The 17624-nt window shown below is 32.3% G+C and overlaps 1 protein-coding gene across 1 annotated transcript; it reads right to left on the minus strand.

The window, feature by feature from the left end:
* Positions 1–6811: 6811 nt before the first annotated feature.
* On the minus strand, positions 6812–15923 carry LOC115975176 (lysine histidine transporter-like 8). Its single transcript, XM_031095870.1, has 5 exons — positions 15454–15923; positions 14747–14883; positions 12188–12615; positions 7637–7768; positions 6812–7461 (listed from the first exon to the last, which is right to left on the minus strand). The coding sequence occupies exons 1-5, from the start codon at positions 15855–15857 to the stop codon at positions 6973–6975; spliced, it is 1590 nt and encodes a 529-aa protein (XP_030951730.1). The 5' UTR covers positions 15858–15923; the 3' UTR covers positions 6812–6972.
* Positions 15924–17624: the final 1701 nt, after the last annotated feature.

A 17624-nucleotide genomic window follows, 5' to 3' on the forward strand; every position in this document is an offset into this window, starting at 1 on the left:
CTCCTAGTAGCACATCTTGAGAGAATTGAAATTAAGGACCATGGAGAATGACTAAACTCTAAACAGAGGCTCCCTAGTTGAAGTTCTTGATATCTCTTGATCAAGGATGTCCCTTGGACGAGAGTAGATCTCTTGGTCTTATAGTGTGGGTGGCTTATGATGGAAGAAAATTTTTGCCTCCACGTTTATCATTGTCAACAACTAAAGCCACCCAGCATTAATTGCTGAATGGCCCATATGAACAGTAAGGGTGGCAAGATTTATGCTTGATAAAAGATGTCCCTTAGACGAGAGTAGATCCCTTGGTCTTATAGTGTGGGTACCTTGTGATGGAAGAAAATTTTTGCCTCCACGTTTATCATTGTCAACAACTAAAGCCACCCAACATTAATTGCTGAATGGCCCATATGAACAGTAAGGGTGGCAAGATTTATGCCTATAGCCCTCCCGTTGATCAGATGATGGCATGGATGATTTGACATTATCCACTATCATCCTCAACTTCTCTTGGGGGGAAAAGGTTCCAATCCCACCTATAAGATGCAGTGATTTAAGTTAGATTCCATAAGAATAATTAAAAGATTTAATTGGAGGCTCAACGACTTAAAACGCAATGATTCACAAAGTAACAATAACCATTGACTTTGTTTCACTATGGGTGATTTAATGAAGGAGTTAAATGTCATTTATTAGAGTTTTGAGATGATTTAATAATCATATAGAAATCTAGAGTGCAACTATAATTTTATAGTAAAATAAATTATGGTTAACGACAATTTTAAGTCTGTCATGAGTTGGCAAGAGGCCAAAGGCCTATTAGAGCTAGTGTTTTTATTTCCCTTTAGTACCACTTCAAACCAAATTCTAAAAACCCAAGTAAGTTGAATAGTTGATCCATTATATGTTAGACATATAGAAGGGATTTTTTTAGTTGAGAAAACCCTAGACATAATGCACTACACATTTAATTAAGTAAAAAGAGAGATGTTTTCTCTTTTTTCATTAATATATAGGGTTGCTAGAGGAGGAAAAATCATATTTTTTCCAAGTCCTCCTAGGAGAAAACACCTAAGATTTTGATCTTAAGCAAGATAGCCCAAGTTTTAGGAAAATTGTGTGGTCATTGAAGTGAAGATCAAGGAGATTCCAAGATCAAGTTGTAGGGATTTCAAATATGCTTCATTGATTCAAGATTTATTGGTGAGTATTTCAAAGTAGATTCACCTAAGGAATGAATCTCTAAAAATTCAAAAGTATGTGTGTTCTAGCATCATAAAAGTATATCTTGGTTTTGTTTTTTGTTGCATATGATTTGTATGAGATGCAAATGATTTTCCAACACCTTTCACATAATCGTGGGTTAATTTTATTAATTGAATTCATGGTGAGACAAATTATTCCTGTGAGATGAAGGAATATGCATTTATTATACCCTCATAGTATTCTATAATTTTCTAAGTATGACATTATTGTACTCTCGGATTATTATATAATTACTCCATTTTTCACATATATTGTAGTGACCTATCATTAAGACCAACCTATCAACCCTAAAATGGTAAGAATTGAACCAAACATCCAGTACTAGGCAAATATACTAGGAGTTTCCATAAAGATATTCTAGTAGCTTTACAAGATCATTAGCATGAAAAAAAATGTGTAAAATATTGTTGATTAGCATATTGTAATCTAGGAAAAATTCACTAACATATACTGAACATAAATTGAATTCATCATTAAAAATAAAATGATCTCCTCTTTTATGCGTTATTCTATCAATATAAAATCAACAGAGAATTGAAAAGATTAAAAATTATGTCTTGAATCAAAATCATCAGTTCAATTACACATGGAAAAGGTGTTATGCACCCCATGATGCCCATCTCATGATTCTACTCCATTTTGACTTATTTCAATATTTTACTCATTAACATATAATTTGGGCTATTGTCAATAATTTTCAGGGAAAATCCTTTTTGAGTTTTGAAAATATTGTGTGGCTTCTACACTATCTTTGTTAACATATGGGATATGTTATTGTACTTCCATGACGAAAATCCAACAGAGTACACTAATAGGATCTCACATTTGTGTGTATGACGGGCACTAGCAGCATTTTGCTCTGGGTGCACTAATGTGCACCAATAGCTTTCTATATGGTGCATGTCGTATGCGCAATAAGACCACACATCACTAATTGATGTGGGTAAGGCATTCACATAGGTGAATCAATGCATTAAAAGCTTGCTTGGTTAGGGTGAAAACTAAGAGGATAGAAAGTGGGAGAGGAAAAATGTGGGGGAGTTGTGTTTGGTTGGAAGAGAAAAGGGGGGGGGGGGGGGAATTGGTAGGGCCTAGGAATTATCCACATGGGCCCACCAAAATGTAATCTCTCCAAATTATAGAGAAAACACGAGAGAAATTGTGACTCTTACTTCGGCCAATGATAATTACTTTTCTATCCATTATTATAACTACTTATTGCAACATTTACTTCCTCTCTTTTTTCAACCACCAAAATGTAGTCTTCTTCTTTCTCTTTTGAACCACATGGTTTGCCTCTTTGTAATTAAAAAAAAAAAAGAAGTCTTTGTCCAGTTTTTTTTTTTTTCAACATTGGAAACATTTTCATTATGATGTTTACATTTTTTTAAAGAAAAAACCTAATTGCTATATTTAAAAAATATAACAATTATCCACATGGGAATTATCCACATGGGCCCCCCAAAATGTAATCTCTCCAAATTATAGAGAAACACGAGAGAAATTGTGACTCTTACTTTGGCCAATTATAATTACTTTTCTATCCATTATTATAACTACTTATTGAAACATCTACATCCTCTCTTTTTTCAACCACCAAAATGTTATCTTCTTCTTTCTTTTTTGAACCACATGGTCTATCTCTTTGTAATTTTTTTTTAAAAAAAGTCTTAATTTGTCCAGTTCATTTTTTTTTTCAACACTGGAAACATTTTCATTATGATGTTTCCATTTTTTAAAGAAAAAAACCTAATTTTTATATTTAAAAAATATAATAATATGTGTAAATGTGTAAAATTTTATAAATTTATTTTAGTTGATAACAAGTAAAATTTGTCTTTTTAATGATTAAAAAATTACGTCTTATATATTATGTATAAGGGCATAAAAGTAAATTTATATAAGCTACATTTTCTCATTCTCTCACTTTTCCCCTTAACGAACAAAAGGAGTTTCCCATCCCCCACAACATACTATGTGAGAAAACTAAAATCTCTTTTATCTCTCACATTTCCATCCCCTACCCAATTTCTATCTTTCCATTTTTCCATCACTCCATCCATATGAACTCTATGCATGCTCTTGTGAGTCTGTGACATGCATACACATATACTTGCAGTTTTTGCCTTGGACTTATATGCAAGCCTCAAGTTCCAAAAATACACACTACCAGTGATTTCTCCTCTTTAATTGACTATGAATATCTCTCGTGTGTTGAACAATTACACTTTGTTTGGATTGAGTAAAAAAGGAGGAAGGGAAGAAAAATTTAGGCTTTTTCGTTGTTTGGGTTATAGGGAAAAAAGAAGAAGAAGAAAGGCTAAAAAGGGAAGGAAAATTTATTAATCAATGTCCACATTTTCTTTCCATCCAATTTGGGCAGAAATGGAGAGAAAAACCCAATAAACAAAAATTTTCACACAATTGTTGACTTTTAAGAGATTGAAAATTACTTAAATACCCATAAATTTTTATTGCTTTCTTTACTTCATCAGGGTATAAAAATAAAACATATGTTTCTTTCCTTTTCTCACATTTTGCAAACCAAACAAAAGAAACATAAACATATGCTTTTTCTCCCTTTCCCTTCATATTTTCAAAGATATAGGAGAGTAACATTTTACTTTCCCTGACTCTTTTTTTCTTTCTTTTCTCTTCACTAACTACAATCAAACACAATTTTACTGTTTTGATTCACAAACATTAAAAAATTAAATAAAAATAAAAAAAAAACAAACAAACAAACAAACAAACAAACAATATTTTACACGGATCCTTTTTAAAGGAAAGCAAAGTATCAAACAATGTTTTTCGAAGATTTAGTTTATGCAAAATTATGTAGAATCATGAATTTTCATTTATGTATCTTAATCATCTACAAATATTTGTTTGATATTCAACTAAAATAATAACAAAAACATAGGTAAATTAAATTCTCTAGAATTACTATATGGAGGAACTAAAAACTTTGTTGTATCCTAAAGATTCATTTATGTATCTTAATCATCTACAAATATTTGTTTGATATTCAACTATAATAATAACAAAAACATAGGTAAATTAAATTCTCTAGAATTACTATATGGAGGAACTAAAAACTTTGTTGTATCCTAAAGACAATTTACCAGTAACATTGAACCAAAATCTTATTGAGGGGACAAACATTGTCTTAAAGACACTGATTCAATTCACCTCAAAGTTAATATTTAGTTTAATTCATCTTCTTATTTTTATCCTATTTTGTAATAGTTGTTCATTAGTTTTGCCCTCCTCCTAAAGTAAAGCTTAAGTGCATTAAAGTATTATGACTTAGGTATGACAAAACTAAGCTACAATATTTAACGAACTATCTTAGAGTTCTCAATTAAATTCAACCACACGTTTGCATTTGCCATTGTAGTCTAAATAATAGTATTATTTTTGAAGGATAATTAAATTCAAATATGTGACCCATTGACCGACAAATAACCACATTGTTGAATTTAATTAAGTAGTTTGAGGTATAATGCCTAAGGAATTTTACCCAAGTTTTGTCATTTCTCCTTTATGAACCATGTTGGGCATGACTTCAAGTGAAAAGAAAGATCATCATTTTAGTTCGCCCTTCACGTTGTACCTCATGGGACAGTCTAATGATATATCACACCATTCTACAAAATTTAGGACTCACACCTGAGGAATCTACACATGTTTGGACAGAAAGGTCTTATAAGGGCGCCCCATAAAATAATTTCCCAGGCACTTGGACTTGGATGACACTAGCAAGTTTAGATGACTTGCATCACCTTTGCACTCTTCCTGCAGCATGCGCAAAGTAAAATTTCATAAAGTTTTTCTCAACTGTGTTTCAATTAAGGGTATGTTTAGGATCATTTATTTTGCTGAAGTTGAAATTTTTTTGTTCAAAGTATTGTAAATAAAGGTAAAAGTCAGCTGAAATAGTACAGTAAGACTTATGAATAGTACTAAAAAGTGCAGTAGAGCCCATAAATAATAGTAAAAATAAATTAAATAGTAAAATTAGTTGGCTTTTTAAGCTAAGCCAAAGCACACTAATAAACCTTCCTCTCCTCTCCCTGACCCCACCTGCGTTTGAATTGCTTTTGATTGAATAATTTCATCTCTTCTATCTGCTGATTGGCAGTCAATGCTATTCCCTAAAACATGTTAAGGCACGTGAAGTTGTTTGTGTAAGGACCCATGAAGAGAGATTTGATTGTTTGAACCTTGAAGCTACAGCAACAGGCCTACCATATTGACAAGGCCTTGAAGTCACCAATTTAGCATGGTCTGGGTTGGAGTTAAAATTATAAATTATTCCACTATTTAGTTTATTTTCATTATTATTTATGAGTTTTATTATATTTTTTAGTATTATTCATGAGTCTCATTATACTATTTCAGGTAACTTTTACCTTTACTTTCATAAAAAAACAAAATAAGATCCCAAATAGACCCTAATATTTGGCCAAGTGGCCTACAAGGAGATTATTAAAAAAAAAAAAAAAAATGGCCTACAAGCTACAAATAGGGTCACTTTCCATGAAGGATACTGGTTTCTTTCGCATTTAGGCAGTGCCATGAAGAGGACCCGTTCGTATTTTCAATGTTTATTCCCTTTGTGAAAGCTGCTTTAGATTATTGTTGTCCTTCAGTCACCCGGGCAAGACAATAAACTTTCGCCATCCAGCTTTTGTGTCCTTATCCTTTGGTGAGATAATGGTTTTCCAACGTTACAAAATGTTATTTTTACACCTTCTTTACTTATCAAAAATATTTGTGCCCCTCAGATTTTAAATCAATAAAAAGGGAAGACAAACTAACAGTGCCAACAAAATTGGAATGCGATGAATAGGATAGTATTTTTCATGATTTATAAAGACTTCTGTTGGGGTTGCCAAACCTGTCAGTGATGGGCTTCCCAAATGTTGTAATCAGGGCGGTATGATATAATTTTAGGTTGCCAAACCTGTCAACTAACACCTTCTTTGTGTTACCTTCCCAATGTCCAACCCTTGGCTCCAGCTAAGATTTAATCGACTGCCTTACTTTGCATGCTCGAATGCCACTATGGTCACATCTAGATAGAAAAATTACAAAAAATTACCTTTTGAATGCCCATTCTCATCCTTTTTTCTTGCTTTGTAGGCTCGGTCTTAGCAAGTATAAAGCTACTATGGTCACATCTAAATAGGAAAACCTCCTTCAGCCGTACTAGTATTGACTATGCTAAACGCGAAATTTTAGCACACTAAATACCAAAAAAATAACTCTCTGAAGAATCTATTTAGCACTAGCTTTAGTTTTTAACTTTTAGCTTTTAGTTTTTATATACAACTTTTTAAAACCTCACTTTTACTACATTTTCTCACTTTTTCAAAAAAATTTAAAGTATCTTTTAGCACACTTTTAACAAAAAGTTAGAGCACATTTTCACAAAAAGGATAAACTATTTTCAAATGGACATGAATATGTCAAATGCCAATTTTTTTACAAAAGGGGCAACTGAGATAGGTTTAGCCACCCCTCACATTTAGCATATAAGAGAGAGACGGAAAATATTGTTAATTAATAGGTTTCACAAACAAATACCAACATATACCAAATATAGGCAAAAAAAAGAAAAAAGAAAAAGGAAGCAGATCCTCCTTATAACCAAGCAGCAATAAAAGGAATCGGCCAAGCATTTTAATCTACCAATTGTTTGAACTAGTGAGGCTTGAAAAAGCTAACTTCAATGCCTGTGTCTATTACCACATAAATCCCAGCTGCGATCAGTACCACGCTAAGAATCATGCCTGACAGTCCTAGCACCCAATTTAGCCACCACATTATGCCATATTTCTTGGGCTTCTTAATCCTTAACCACATAAAACAAGGATAAGCAAAAGTGACTGGTACTGCAATCCCTCCTATCAAACCTGCAAGGCTACCCAAGAATGGGATAGCCACTGCTACAAAAAAGCATCCATACCCAAACATAGCTCGGAAACCAGACCTCAGCCACCATGGACATGGTTTATTTTTCCTCTTGGTGTATTTGGATTCCATATCATCAAACATAGGCATTCCATAGATTTGGAATGAGCTCACTGCGTTAATTATGACTAATAAGCTCGTTAATGCCAAAACAAATTGCGAGGTGTCACGCCCGTGGTACTGATAAATTGCTGTTAGCATCCCACCATTGACTGGTATCTGGCAAAACAAAATCCATAAACATAGTTATTAATAATAATAATATGGACAGCTGCGAGTCTTATAACTTGACTGATATTTTTTTATGTTTTCAACGGAAACGGGTATTAATCAAATATGGACAGAGCATCTATATAAGCATCTTTATAATAAAATGTTCTTAGTTCCTTATTACCTTGTGTCCATAAGCCCAATATCCTCCAATTGCAAGGGGAAACAAGCACATTGCGATGATTGCATAGGCAACTTTCACTCCTATCCACATTGGTACGTGGGATGGATTTTTTTCAGTCGAAGGCATAGTTGCCTGCAGTGGAAAAGCACTGAATTACTGATACATAATGTTATTCAACTGGTGATGTTTTCCCCTCTTGCTTTTGGTAGTACGACACAGGGCCGGCTGAAGCTACAGGCCACTTAGGCAGTGGCCTAAGGCCCCCATCGATAAAGAGACCCCCAAATAGTAATAATATATTATATAATATCCCATAAAAAAATTGTATAGTTTGAAAAAAATTGTCTTAATCTAGAATATTTTCTCACACATGAAATTTATTCCGATATTGATGGTTTAGATTTATTTTCAGAACTAAAAATTTTAAAAGAAGTTTTGTAAATAAATGAAAACTCTCCAATTAATGTACTAAATTATATAAAGAGGTTAGAATATTTTCCAAATGCATGTATTGCTTTCAGAATATTACTAACTATACCTGTTACAGTTGCTTCCGCATAAATAAGTTTTTCAAAATTAAAATTAATAAAATCCTATTTAAGATCTACTATGTCACAAAAAAGATTAAGTGGATTAGCCATATTACCAATTGAAAAGGAAATGTTAGCGGAACTTGAATGCAAAAATTTAATTAGTAATTTTGCCTCTCAAAAAGCAAGAAAAATAAATTTTAATTAAAAAAATATATGAATTTATAATTAAATATAATAAAAAGCCCCATTTAAAGATTTCGCCTAAGGCCCCCAAATTCATTGAGCCGGTCCTGGTACGACATTGTTTTGTATATTGTTTAAGATAGATTTGAAAACTTTTCGATCTTCTTTGAACTTTGGGAAAGGAAAGGAACCCTTTGGCCTCCTTTAATCTTAATTTGTAATAAATTCAAAAGCTTTCCAGCTGCAGCCTGAAAAAGAAATATTTGGGGTTGGGAGGGGAAGGGTGTTATAGAAGGAAAGTTCATTGTATCTGATTCACCAAACAAAAGTTGATCGTATCTGGATTTGATTTCAAATTATTTATTTGACTTAGGTCAATAAAAAAGAGTATTTCTAGATTTTTATTAGATAACATTTTCTTCCAAAACCAAGTTAGAGGACAAGTTCCAATTAAACTTTTCGATCTTCTTTGAACTTTGGGAAAGGAAAGGAACCCTTTGGCCTCCTTTAATCTTAATTTGTAATAAATTCAAAAGCTTTCCAGCTGCAGCCTGAAAAAGAAATATTTGGGGTTGGGAGGGGAAGGGTGTTATAGAAGGAAAGTTCATTGTATCTGATTCACCAAACAAAAGTTGATCGTATCTGGATTTGATTTCAAATTATTTATTTGACTTAGGTCAATAAAAAAGAGTATTTCTAGATTTTTATTAGATAACATTTTCTTCCAAAACCAAGTTAGAGGACAAGTTCCAATTAACTTAACTAGTAAAGTTTTCTTTTATAGAATAAGAGATCAAAAGTTCAAACTTCACCTACATTAAAAACCTATTGTTGTTTTAGTCTAATCTAATAATTGATAAGAGTAATCATCATTGAGTGAATGCCATAAGTTAAAATCTTATTATATATATATATATATATATATATGTATTATAACCAAACTAGAGACCTCTGACTCATCGCATTCACTCATTATGTATCATCATTGTTTCTCAAAAAAAAAAAAAAAAAAAAAATTATGTATCATCATCGACTCATGGCTTTCTCAAAAAAAAAAAAAAAAAAACTAGAGACCTCTGACTCATTATGCATATCTACATTTAATTCATAAAAGCTTATTTCCATTGATTTATTTTGCTTAAAAATAAGTTGGGTACCAAAAAAAAATGTAACTGAAAATGAAATAAAGTTATAAAAAGGTGTACATGAGCCATATAAATTGGCTTTTAAGCATCTCCAATAGAGAATTTTCTCACTCAAATTGGAGAGAAAAAGTTGCTTTTTTATTTTACTTGCTTACTTTTTTAAATATACTTTCCAATGCTCATTATTTTTTCTTTATCCCATTTAAATATTAGTTCTCATTCTTTCTTTAATCTTCCTTTATTTATTTCTTTAATCTTTATGTATTCAAACCTATGGCTTCCGCCCCTTTCACTTTCAATTTACTCTCAAACTGAGATAGATCCAACAAATCTATGGACAAGCTCACAGATAAACCCACGCAAACTTATCCCAAAAACCACCCATCTCATAACGCAAGGGCGTCAAAATTGAAGTGATGGGAGAGAGAAAACCAAATCAAGGTGGCAATGAATTTCTCTAGTGATTTGGTGGAGAGGGGGTGAGAGATTGTGTTTGAACCAATGAGAGGTTGCTTGCTCTTTGCTCGTCTGAGATTTTTTGTGAAGAGCATTCCATTTCGGGTCTTCCTTCCCACTGCCAAGTGTATGGGGAGGCCAAATTAGTGTCGTGTCGTGTTCTATGATTAGTTTTATAAAAAGGTAATTGTATTTTGTGTGGGAGAACGTTTAGTTGTGGAGAGAGAGAGAGAGTTTTGCAAAGATGTTGAGAGGAAAGAGAAAGAATTAATATCTTATTTAAGCTTTAGAATCTTTTTAAGCCAAGTAATTCTTTTACCGATCTACATTGACTCTCTTTTTCTAAAGAGTTAGAGCATCTCTAGCAGATTCTCCAAATTTTTGTACTGTTTGGAGAATAAACAGTGACTTTTACCTTTTAGCTACCTACTTTTTTAAATACATTTTCCAACAGATTCTCTATCCTATTCTCTATCTCATTTAAATATTATTTCTTCATTCATTCTTTATTCATTATTTATTCTTTTTTTAACAATTACACATCTTCCAACATTTTTTTATTCAATACCTGATTATTGTAATAGAAAAAAAAAAATTGAAGGATGTATAGTAGCCCATCAGATTTGATGAGCTACTGTTCATGAGCCAAAAAAAATTCAAGGTTTAGAGGATCTATTGGAGACCATTTTTTGGTCTCATTCTCTATTATAGAGAATATTTTGCTTTTAGCTACATCATTGGAGATGCTCTTATATTAGTTGAGAAAAAAAGTTTTTCTATTTTGTTAGACCTGCATTTTAAGGGTTTATTCTCTAAAATAAAGATGAATTTGGATTTGACTAGTCCGTTGGACAACTCTAAGCTAGCCGGGCCAAGTTTGCTCTAAGTAATTTAAATTAGTCACATTGTTATTAAAAGGCAATTATGTGTTGAAAAATATACATTATGTTTATTTGAACTGCCACATACTGGGTTGAAGGAGTTTTCCTACAAAATGGTTGAAAGAAAAATTTCATTTATTTTTATAGATATGGAGTATGACATTGTGATTGTAAATTTTTTAGTATTGGCCATTTATATAGACACCTTAAATTGATTTTGAGACCATCTTAAGAGCATTATGTAAATTAAAATCTTGAAAAAAAAATACCCATTTTTTCACTCACTCTCATAAGCTATGTCACTTGGGCCCCACAATAGTACCCTTGTGAGTGAGAAGTAAAATTTTCGGTTTGAGCAATGCTACGTATCATAAAAATTTGATCACATTTTTTTACAATAATTTTGAGTTAGCAAGTTTGTACTGGTTTTTATTTAGACTCACTACTAATATTACTTTTTAAACTACCACTAACATTGCCACATTAGCATATATCAATTTTTTTTTTCTTTTGTATCTATAGACTTTCTCTTTCGGTTTATATAGCTTTTTCAAACATCGATTTGTCATGAAGACTATTTTTTGGGGGTGCTATCATATAGGATGTATGTCCATTTTCCTACCAGAAGGGAAATGAACCCATGCAGGGCCCATGGTAAGGAAGCCTTAATTGCTAAGGATATTCTAGTGAGGAGCTGGGCAGAGCAGTTGGGCTGGGACCAAAATGTGTTTAAATTTCGAGTACAAGTGGGCAGGAAAATGTTATTATAAACTAATCCTATATTAAAGGAAATAAAGAAGAGAAAAGTTTAAAGGAAGGGATTAAAAAAAAAAAAAAAAAAGTGATTGGAATGTCCTTAGTTTTAGGAGTATATTCTGATTAGTTAAATTTGTTGCACACAAGTTAACTTTCACAATTTTAATACAAAAACACCACAGACTCTACTCAAAAGTTATGATAACTTTTAAAATGAAAGTCGATAAATTATACTGTACTCAATATATTCTCTTAAATAATATGAAATAATTACTATCTTTTTTTTTTAAGAAACAAAAGACAAAAGAGAAAGGGAGAATGAATAGACTATCTTTTTTTATTCTAGGAAAGATGGAATTAGACCAATCAGGGTAGAATTTGAAATTGGGGATAATATCCCCCAAAAGAAAAAGTAGGACTAACCACTACCACCACCATCTATTGTATAAATATCATTACAAAATGGAGTCATGACTCATGGATTCAATGGTAAGGGTGGAAAGGGATATGATATGGGCTCCTTTGTATAATTGATTATCATCCAAAAGCAAATAGACAAACTTCATTCTGTCCAAAAAAATAATGGGAAAAGTTTACCTGAATTTCAAGTGTAAGGTTATGGCCTCTAAAAGCAAATGCCATGATACCAAGGGCATTTAGAACGCTGAAAATCATAGCCATGTTGTCGTTCTCTTTGACTGGGTCATAAGAAACACCGTCAAGCCTGCCCGAGGTGACAGACACAAGCCACATAATAGTACAATAGGCTATGGCTGTGACTGCACCAATTAGTGAGACCCCAGCTATGGAATTCAAGTTTGGGAGCTGTGACAGAACCACCGCAGCACATGTAAACACTAAGTACCATTCCACAGTTGTTAATGGCTTTGCGGAGCAGCCGTGGCCACACACTATTTGGAAGAAAAGCTTCATGGTTGAACCTCCAACGATAATCAGGGCAACACATGTTCCGCCTGATAGATACATTATTGGAAACAGAGCAAAGATCTTCCCCATTCTTTCACCTAGAGAGGAAGAGGAATACGTATCGTTATTTATTTCTGTATACCATATTAAGTTCTTAATCATCAAAATAGCTAAGCTCATTTGAGCTTAGAGTAATAGTAAAACGCGATAAATGTCTTTAATTACTTATCTAAAAAGCTTAAATAGTTAAGAAATAAATAATTTAATTATTTGAATTGAATAAGTCTACACGGCTGTGGAATATAGATTACGAGAATTTTTGGAGTTGGGATTAGGGGTGTGCAGAAAACCCACCGACCCACCAAACCCGACCCAACCCGACCCGATCCACCGAGTTGGGTCGGTTTTTAAGGCTTGGTGGGTTGGGTTGGGTTACAAAAAAAAATTTTATGACGGGTCGGGTTGGGTTTGGGTCATAAAATTACAAACCCGCCAAACCCAACCCGACCCACCCATATTTAATATATATTTAAAATATATTTCATATTTAATAATTTTTTAAAATCAATTGTATATATTTAATAAATAAATAAATATATATATATATTATATTTAATAATTTAAAAAAAAATTGTAGAGCAGCATTTCCTCAGTTCTTCCTACTAATACTAATTTTATATATATATATATAATATATAATATATAATATATTATATAATTAATAAAATTTGTAAATAGCTAATTCTTCCTATCCTATATAAAAGCCAATTAGATTACACAAATCCTAATAAATTACTATTATTGTTTAGTCATTAGTGTTGTTTGCCTTTAAGGAATTACATTGATACTAATCTTTAGGATTTTTTAATATATTAGTGTATATACATTTTTTTCTACTCAATTTAATAATAATAATCATAAAAATTTGTCAAACCCATGGGTTCAACCCGACCCAACCCGACCCATGTGGGTTGGGTTGGGTTGGGTTGAACTTATATGACGGGTTGGGTTGGGTTGAAATATTTTTGACCCACCATGGTGGGTTGGGTCAAAAAATCTCCTCAACCCGACCCAACCCGACCCATGCACACCCCTAGTTGGGATGTGGAGGATATATTCATTTTAATTAGGCTCTAATTTTTAAGAATGTAATAAGCCTCATGTCCCTTTTCACATGATATTTGTGACAGACACATTAATCTTAGAGTTTGTTTGGATAACACTTATTTTGCTGAAAATTGAAAATATTGTAGCAACATAATTTTTAAATGTGTAAATAGTACTGTGGGATCCATTTTTAAAGTTTTTTTTTTTAATAAAGTACTTGTGGGTCCCGTGAACAGTGTACAAGACTCACTAGAAAAGCAAAAAATGCTCTTCTCTTCCTACACGGGACCCACAGTGCACGTTCTCAAAAGAAAAAGAAAAAGATAAAGAAAACGTCAAAACGCAGACACTGGTCTTTATTAGCTATATCCAAACGGGTACTTATTGTCACTCTTTGAATGAAGACATATTTCGTTCACCCTCAATCATTTCATCCCCATACACAGTTGGACAGTGATTAATTTTATCAGATGCTTCCTTTTCTTTTCTTCAATTTTCGTTCCCTTTTTGGCCAAACTTCGTGACATATTCACGTACTTAATGAGGTACCAAGTCAACAAAAGTTAGTTAGCAAATATTTGTATTCACACATATCAGTTTTGATAAAAAATTTTCCACATAATATGACATGATAGGATTGGTACGTAATAAAGCAAATACCATTAATGGACTCAAGTAAGTCAAGTCAAAGAAATATTACTTGACTTACTTCAATTATAACATATTATAAATAATTGCAGAAAAAATGTTATGTCTAGCAGTGCTATATTCATATTCATTAGTTAGTAAATTTAAAATAAATCCTGTAAATACAATATTTGTGAACCAGTGAGTACAAAATGTTAATGTTAGTGAAAATTGAGATCCTTCTATAAATTGTTTTATACTTTTTTACTATTTAAAAAAAAAAATGGAAGTAAAAGAAACCAAATTATGGATACTTGATTACATAAAATATGATGATTTTTTTTTTTGGGTTGTTAGAAGTATTTGGTTAAATTATTAAATTTACTATATCACAATAATTTAAACTTTTGAAATAATCGATAATTTAATAAAAATTTTAGTACCAAAACTACGATGAAGTGGGGAGAAACCCGGGAAAAGTAAAAGGGTACTAACCATAGGTAGCGCTGAAAAGTTGGAAATATCTGCTATAACGCATCCCAGTTTGGGTGGATTCATGTAGCTTCACCAACAGCCAAAGTGTGTAAAGCTGCCACACAAACGCCACTGTCAAGCATATTATTCCCCATGTCCTGCAATCAAAGATAATAATAAGAACTAAGACAAGTTTTAAAAGATATGGACTTTAAAATTAGCTGCTTAATTGTGCAGTTCTACAACAATTACTAGGCCAATCAACTGTCTCTAATCCACATGGCTTTCAAGAACTGCAATCACACCCTCTATACATGTACATGTACTGCTACAGTATGTGGGATTACATACTACATATTTGACAAAGAAGGATTACATATAGTCCATCAAATCAAACCAATAGTTCATAGAAAATAATATAGTACATATGCACAATGCACATCAAGTCCAGAAGATAATATTATGTGGTATTTATATACCTTGACATGGTAGAAATATTTTAATTTAATTTACGTAACAAATTTTGTAAAACATATTTTTATGAGAAAATCATTTTCTTCTGCAGTTACCATCCATGTATTGACGAAAATCACATTCAATGGGGCATATTGCAAGCGATCTTATTGTAAGATGTGTCAAATTTAAGCCATCCTATTCGTATCCTACGTATTATATGTAAATTTTTTTAAAATTTGCAATTGTTTGATGAGAGGTATTAGGAGGCTTACCATCCAAGAATGGTAAAGGCCACAGGCAGTACAAGTGCTTGAATTCCAATTCCAGAGCAAAGAGTATGAAAGGCAGCGTAGTATGCATTGCCATTCCTTGACTCTGTGATGGGAAGCCAAGCATCCTGTGGATCAAACTTGGTGAGTTGAATAGCCTTCCTAATTGGGCTACTCAAGGGTGTGAAGAAGTTAGGAGTGTGAGAAGGCTTTGGTGTGGCCTTGTTTGCAACTACAATTGCGCCATTAGAATCTGCAGGTTCTATTGGGAGTAGCAATGGTTTTCTTGACAAAGACGGTGAATTGTACTGAGACTGCATAGGAGGGGCTGACACAACGTGAGCCCCAAAATCTGTTGCCGGTCTTGGTGGGATAGCAGAGCTCTCCTCCTCAACAAAGTCACCCATTTTCTCTTTTCACACTCCTGATCTATTCCTTCCCCTTGCCCTCTTCACACTATGTGATTAACAAGAAAATGCTTAATATATATAGTATTTTCATGCAAAACATAAAGAGATAGACTTGGGTTCTGGGGTAAACAACTTATTGGAGCACACAACTTTTGTTGACCGGCGCTTAATTATGAAAGCACTAGGTAGCAATTTGACCAGCTGCTTTCGCTGAACATGCATTGTTATTTTTTTTCCTTTCTTGTTGGTTTCAGTGTGGAGTTCTTGACTTCTTGCTTCAAAGACTAATATATAGTTTTGTCATAGAGGAAAATGAAGCAAAGCAACAATACTTTGTGGTCTTTGTTTGATAAATTAGATTCCAATATTTGATACTTTCTCCAATTTCTGTTGGAATTTTTAGGCGAATAGTAATGTTATGGTCATTACATGTTTTATTGTATAACCTTTACAAAACTAATTTATCATCTTTTAAATATAAAATAAAAATAATAATTTTTTATTTATTATATTGTTGATTACATTCATTATAACATTATTTTATAACTTCTTGGAGTAGAATCGATAATAGCTTTAGCATTTTTCTTAATCAAAACTCTCAAGCTAGAAGTTAAAACTTAAAACAAAGCCAACATTTAATTTAGAGTTTGCCTCTTTTATTATTAACTTCACCCATGAAAACACTATTTGATACGACTCATAAAGCAAGAAAGGCAGCAGTCACTCAATATCTTGGTCTCTTTACCATGATACGTACCTTGTTGATTGCTAATCAAGCACCATGAAAACAATGTGTAATTGCTGAAATCAAAGAGCCTATTGTCTTGCATAGGTGCATGTAAATTCATCCTATAGTGTTTTGAACTTTCAATAGGATTCTGGCCTATTTCACACATAATTTGAGAAATAAGCAAATTGCAACTGGTATGAAATTGGAGTCTTATTGAAACTCTCAAGTCTATATAAGCATATTTATAGATACATATAAAAATATAATATTATTTATAGTTAAGTTGAGCATCAGTTTCACGAGTTTGTTTATGAGTACATTATTATGTTTAAACTTAGCTTATTTAATAATAAAGCCTTAAAGTTGAGCTTGAATTCGGTTTGTTTTCTAAATAAAGGTACATAGATAAGCCTTTGCTCATGTCAAACTTGAGCTGTTTATAAAAAAATTGGTTTATTTACAGTCTTAATTAGTAACAATTAGAGTTCAAATACAAATACCATTATTGAATTTGAGTCTTAAGGAGATTCTAGATTTTTATCTATTTCCTCTCTGTACTCCATGCCTCATTTTATATATATATATATATATATATATATATATATTTTTAAATATAGCCTCCAAACCATGTCTAAATATTATATGCTGCCAAGGCTCCGGTTGATAATTTTTAAAATAAATTAATAATATGGAGGCGAAGGAAGTTTTCAGTTATTTTCCTCCGCGGGGACTTTTCTCTTTTTTTTTCTTTTTTTTTTCTTTTTCTTTTTTGAGAAGGCGCGGAGACCGGAGACAACAACCAACAATTTTTTTAATTTTTAATTAATCCCATTTCCTTAAAAACAAGATAATAATAATAATAATAATAACAGCCTATGATATGGTGCCATGAGTAAAAAGCTGCTTTTTTCTTTTTTTCTTTTTTTTTGGTTGACTAAGAAGGATGTTCAGAACTATTCAGGACGTGACTCTTCCCCTAAATAATCATAAACTGCAATTGATATTAATAAGAAAAATTTTGCAAGGAAAGGTAA

The sequence above is a fragment of the Quercus lobata genome, chromosome 2, assembly GCF_001633185.2.
Source record: "Quercus lobata isolate SW786 chromosome 2, ValleyOak3.0 Primary Assembly, whole genome shotgun sequence".
In the NCBI taxonomy this organism is placed as follows: Eukaryota; Viridiplantae; Streptophyta; class Magnoliopsida; order Fagales; family Fagaceae; genus Quercus; species Quercus lobata.

Bases quoted from the DNA above. Each gene is read 5' to 3' on its own strand.
- LOC115975176 (XM_031095870.1), bottom strand. From the start codon at position 15,857: ATGGGTGACTTTGTTGAGGAGGAGAGCTCTGCTATCCCACCAAGACCG. The intron at 7,769-12,187 runs GTAAACTTTTCC...TTTCCACTGCAG, and splicing joins ACCTTACACTTGAAATTCAG to GCAACTATGCCTTCGACTGA. The intron at 7,462-7,636 runs GTAATAAGGAAC...TTGTTTTGCCAG, and splicing joins ATTGGGCTTATGGACACAAG to ATACCAGTCAATGGTGGGAT.